We start from the raw sequence: 4,690 nt of genomic DNA on the forward strand, positions 1-4,690 counted from the left end.
ATGTACATGCATATATATACATATATATATATATAATTTTATATATATATATATATATATATATATCAAGTATGTGTATAGTAAGCCTGCTTTGATGTATGAAAATGTCAAAATAAAAATATATACCGAGTTAGAAGGTAACAGACTCCTTCCAATTATCACGAATATCGCTTGTCAAGGTTAGCTTGAATATTGTGAAGTGCTATGGGAAACACACCATCTGAATTTGACCAACTAAAAACATATTCATTGCGTTTCTATGGATGTCATTAGTAGCTTGTAGCCAAATTATTATACAATTTGAACAACCGGTCACCTGCGCTCGCATATTGAACGTCGTAGACGTTATATCACAAAACATACACGAAAATGACAAAAAGACTATAACACACGACTAACACGATAACACACATGGACAAAACACATATGTGCGTATCGTTTGTAAATAACTAGCAGCACACTCAATAACACAAGTGTTTGTTTACCTTTGTACTGCAAGTAGGTTCAATACAATGTCTCAGATATACAGGGTGTTTCTGCAGAGAGAGTTCCTTCTGGCGTGACTCTTGCAAATAGTGTTCCACTGTTAGAGCAGCAATATGCGTCAGGAGTCTCAGGACTTCAGAGGTGTCCATGTGAATCAGTGACTGGTGATACCAAGTTATTACTAACCACGTTCTACGTTTTGATGTATGAAATCAATTCTTTTCTCGTTTGCGTTAAATTTTAGTGATGGTTGGATCCTGTATATTCAATAGGGGTGCAATATCTGGGGTTTTAGGTGCAATGTATAGGAACTATTCCCTGCTATAGTCCAACTATTTTTATTATAGGTTTAAGACTCTTCCCCACGGTTACGTTATACCGGTTGAAAATTTGTAAACGTTCTTCGTTTACTTTTAACGTGTACATTTCCCGTTTTTTATTTTGGCGAGAAAATCTTGGCAAGTGCTGACCCAGAGTCCCAGCCTCATCCCAGGGCCCCAGGCTTTATAGTTCACACATAGCCTCCTGCCGTTTTTTGGGAGGCGATGCTTTGCAAGGCCCCTAATTTGACCTTCTGATTTTATATATTCCCCATCTCCTCCAGAAAGAAAGTCTCATTTTGTTTTTAGTTGTTTGCCCTTTATGGAGCCAAACAAAATGCCATGGACACGAACAATGGTTTTTATTGGAGTTCAACTTAAATATCGCCCGCCATTGTGATTCGCCTCTGATCTTCTTTTATTGTTTTTTTTCTTTATTTTTAAACAAGGGGCCGAGATGCTAAAATTATAAATTTGAAACTCAAATGATTTCAATTTCGGAAATCTGCACTTCTGCAGCGTTCCATTTCCTCACAGGAATTCTCGCAAATCGCAATGAGTGCAATGGCAATTCCAACAAAAAGATTAAAGGGAAAAACTAGCTCTGGGAGTCTGGGACATAGCGTTTAATCTTGAAGCTGTGTATCTCTGACAAGATCACTGAATGTCACAAGATCATCAGTGCCACTATATTTACAGAATACAACCAAGGCCCGTTTTGAGGCACAAAAGTCTAGAGATGTCACTTCGGTGACGTCATTGGTAAGATTCCTGAATTCAGCCAATATCTTGGGAGAGCTATACTCGATGTACACAGTTTCGACACGACAAGTGCCCGATCTCAAGGTATTCGTTACCAACATTGCCAATTACCGCGTTTGTTTATCATGTGCGGAACAGTGTTGTAGAGTTACAAAATGTCAAACTGCCATATGTTGTACTAAAGTATGCGATTGAACAATTAGTTGAAAAGCGAAGTTTGGAATGCTGGATTATTCAATTACGTAGAGATATTGAACAGGTTACTAAATACAAGCATATCTACGCTAACAATAAACCGGATATAATACTGGGTATACAACTTCCACTAAGTTTACAAAATGTCTATTCAGGCACCGAGGAAAGCCATTGCGTGCGTGCTCTATGCGACTGCCCTATGCGCTGCACAGACTATCTCTAGTTTTGATATCGGGCTGCGTACTCTAATTATATCCAGTGATTCCCAGCTGCAAGTATTGCCTGAAGAGATCATCAAAAGCTACGGAGCTGCCTACGACATTGTTACACTCGATGCACAAGGTGGTCTGGCATTAGATTTGATAGACCCGGCAACCTCGAACCCCAGGTACAACTCAATTGTCCAGACGTCTGCCACACTTGGGTACTTCAACAATGGTGCTTGGGTAGGGAATGCACTGGGTGCCAATAAGGCAGTCCTCGATGACTACTGCGCCAAGTATGGTGTAAGACGTGTTATGCTTAACAGCGCACCGTATGATGTTGCAGATAGTGCAATCACTGAGCTAGTGGGTAGAGAAAGCACTGCCGAAACCAGTGTCTCGATCACCGCCGAAGCAGTGACGGCCCAACTACCGAATGTCGTGAAACCTGGGGTGGTTATTAAGGTCGGGAATGAGCACGAATTTTCAGGCAATACGTACTGGCTGAATCCAACCTACGTGAATCAGTCACTCAATTGGGACAACCATATAACAACATTCCTAGAGATGAAGTTCTTGGTTACAGCCAACGATGCGACGCAAATTCCTGAGATCGCTGGCAGCATCGGGACTGCAATCGGCGGTATAGTCCACAAAAATGTGGCAGCGAATAATACAGAAAGTATGTATTTCTTTTGCACGGCTAACAGTTTTGGGCTTCATGGACCTACACTGGCTCACGCTTGGTTCCCTTGGGTCACCAGAGGTTTGTTCATTGGTCAGCGCAAAGTCCTTCTGGACGCACAAATCGACGACTTCTACCTGGACACGCCCCAATATAACACCACACTTGATCGACAAGCCACCGATGGCGAGTATGACCCACCATTTGGCTACCGTATCACGGCCAACGATCTGAGTTTCCATGTGAATGAGCAAAACAGTATCAACGCTGCTAGTGCCCCTGGGTCTAACTTCAAGATACAGATAGCATTCAATGGCAAGGGTTACGGCGAGTTTGCGAACTACCAAACCAGTGGAGGAAATTATCTTCCCGATGTGAATCCGCAATCGATTCTGCAGTTCAACGAGTTCTACTGGCTCACTCATACCTGGAATCATATTGACATGTATTGCATCGAGTCTAAATGTCTGCCTGCATCCACATATATCGACCCGAACGTAGCGGCTTGCAACGATTGGGCTACCGGGGCTTGCAACTACAACGAGCCTATCTACCCCGCATCTGGCTTCACCCCATATGAATATAACTACTACGAACTGACGAAGAACATCAACTTTGCATCGACCGTACTGAATGTCGCTGCTTACCCCAACAGATGGTCTGGCAACTCAATAGTTACTCCTAGAATATCAGGACTGAATTACACAGAGTCCATAAGGTATGACTCATTATACATATTGCTCATTCGTGTGTAAACTGGTGTGGTCATAACAATGTGTAGTCTATTTTCTCGCTAGCAATACATCGTACAGTGTAGTCAACTAATACATCGTATCCAACGCATCCATCAGGGCCATGCTTCAAGCCGGTCTCCGATATGCCACAGGCGATAACTCGCGTACCGACCTCGAGCCAGAGAATTCATGGCACCCATTTAATCCCCAGGTTAAGGTAGGACCAGGCGGCGAACTACTATCGGCTGCAGAAGTTACTGCCTTTGAGAATCAGATGCAAGCAGCATATCAAGCGCAATCCATTCTCGTTATCCCAAGATTCGCGACCCGTGTGTACTTCGATGTGGCCACCAAGCTTCAATTACAGGTAAATAACTTTATTATTCGGCAATCCCGATCTTCCTTTTTTTAAACTAGATTGAAATGACATTTGACCTTTGTCCGAACTCCGAAGGTGAAAATAATTTATTTCGGTATGTTTACAATTCACAAATATCAATAACTATAGATGGAACACAATTCTTTCTATGGCCCAACCTGTTATGGGTACCAACAAACCGAAATCCCAGTTGCTGGTGGCTTCAAGTGCAATGTCAACACATTCAAATACCCACGTGATCTGACCACTGATGAAGTCTTTGCCGTGGAAGGGTTTGAAACGGCCCGAAATCTTTTGCTAATGCGAGCTGACCCCTACATGTTTCACCAGGTAGGCGTCCAGCTCAAGTTTCCCATGGCTGCTAATATTTGATGTTGTTATTTACATGTTACGTTGCCTCTTTCGTTCCGCTAATATTTAACCGCACATACACGGATAAATGCAATATTGATGTACATACATTGGCTTTGTTCTATAGCACAACATGTGTACTGTACGTTAATATTCACCTGTAATTCCATATTATTTCTAGGTAAATCTCCGTGTGGACAACGGTCAAAGTCTTCTCGGTCACTGGCTCCGGGCAGTAACATCGTGGATCAATTTATACACTTCCTTTCCCATCATAACACTTAAAATGGACGATCTGGCGCAGTACTTTATTGACCGCAAAACAAGAGACGAGTGTGGAGTCGAGGCCTCCGTTCGTTATGCAGCCGGCAAGCCTTCGAGTCTTTCCGTGTCTTCACAGGGCTCGTGTACAGCCAGGTTTACACACACCACCACGGCCGGTTCAGCAGAGACCAAGCCTATGATTGGTGGTGGTGTTGCATATGGCAGTGACACAAACTACGACATTGCTATGTCGCCAGGAACTGCTATGGTGTTGCCACTTGGGCCTTGAATGAGGTTTTGAAGACGACTCT

The 4,690-nt window shown here is 43.0% G+C and overlaps 2 protein-coding genes across 2 annotated transcripts in view; one reads left to right on the forward strand and one right to left on the reverse strand.

The window, feature by feature from the left end:
- The window catches only part of SARC_09466 (hypothetical protein), a gene marked incomplete at its 5' end in the record, with an annotated part of 2,779 nt that extends 2,144 nt beyond the window's left edge, over window positions 1-635 (reverse strand). Inside the window, one exon of the mRNA XM_014296515.1 lies at window positions 486-635. Coding sequence (XP_014151990.1) covers window positions 486-635 — 150 coding nt within the window. The remainder of the gene's footprint in view (window positions 1-485) is intronic.
- Window positions 636-1,779: 1,144 nt separating this feature from the next.
- Window positions 1,780-4,262, forward strand: SARC_09467 (hypothetical protein). The gene is made up of 3 exons (XM_014296516.1): window positions 1,780-3,369; window positions 3,503-3,752; window positions 3,894-4,262. The coding sequence occupies exons 1-3, from the start codon at window positions 1,907-1,909 to the stop codon at window positions 4,134-4,136; spliced, it is 1,956 nt and encodes a 651-aa protein (XP_014151991.1). The 5' UTR covers window positions 1,780-1,906; the 3' UTR covers window positions 4,137-4,262.
- Window positions 4,263-4,690: the final 428 nt, after the last annotated feature.

Source organism: Sphaeroforma arctica (genome assembly GCF_001186125.1).
Source record: "Sphaeroforma arctica JP610 unplaced genomic scaffold supercont1.964, whole genome shotgun sequence".
NCBI lineage: Eukaryota > Ichthyosporea > Ichthyophonida > Sphaeroforma > Sphaeroforma arctica.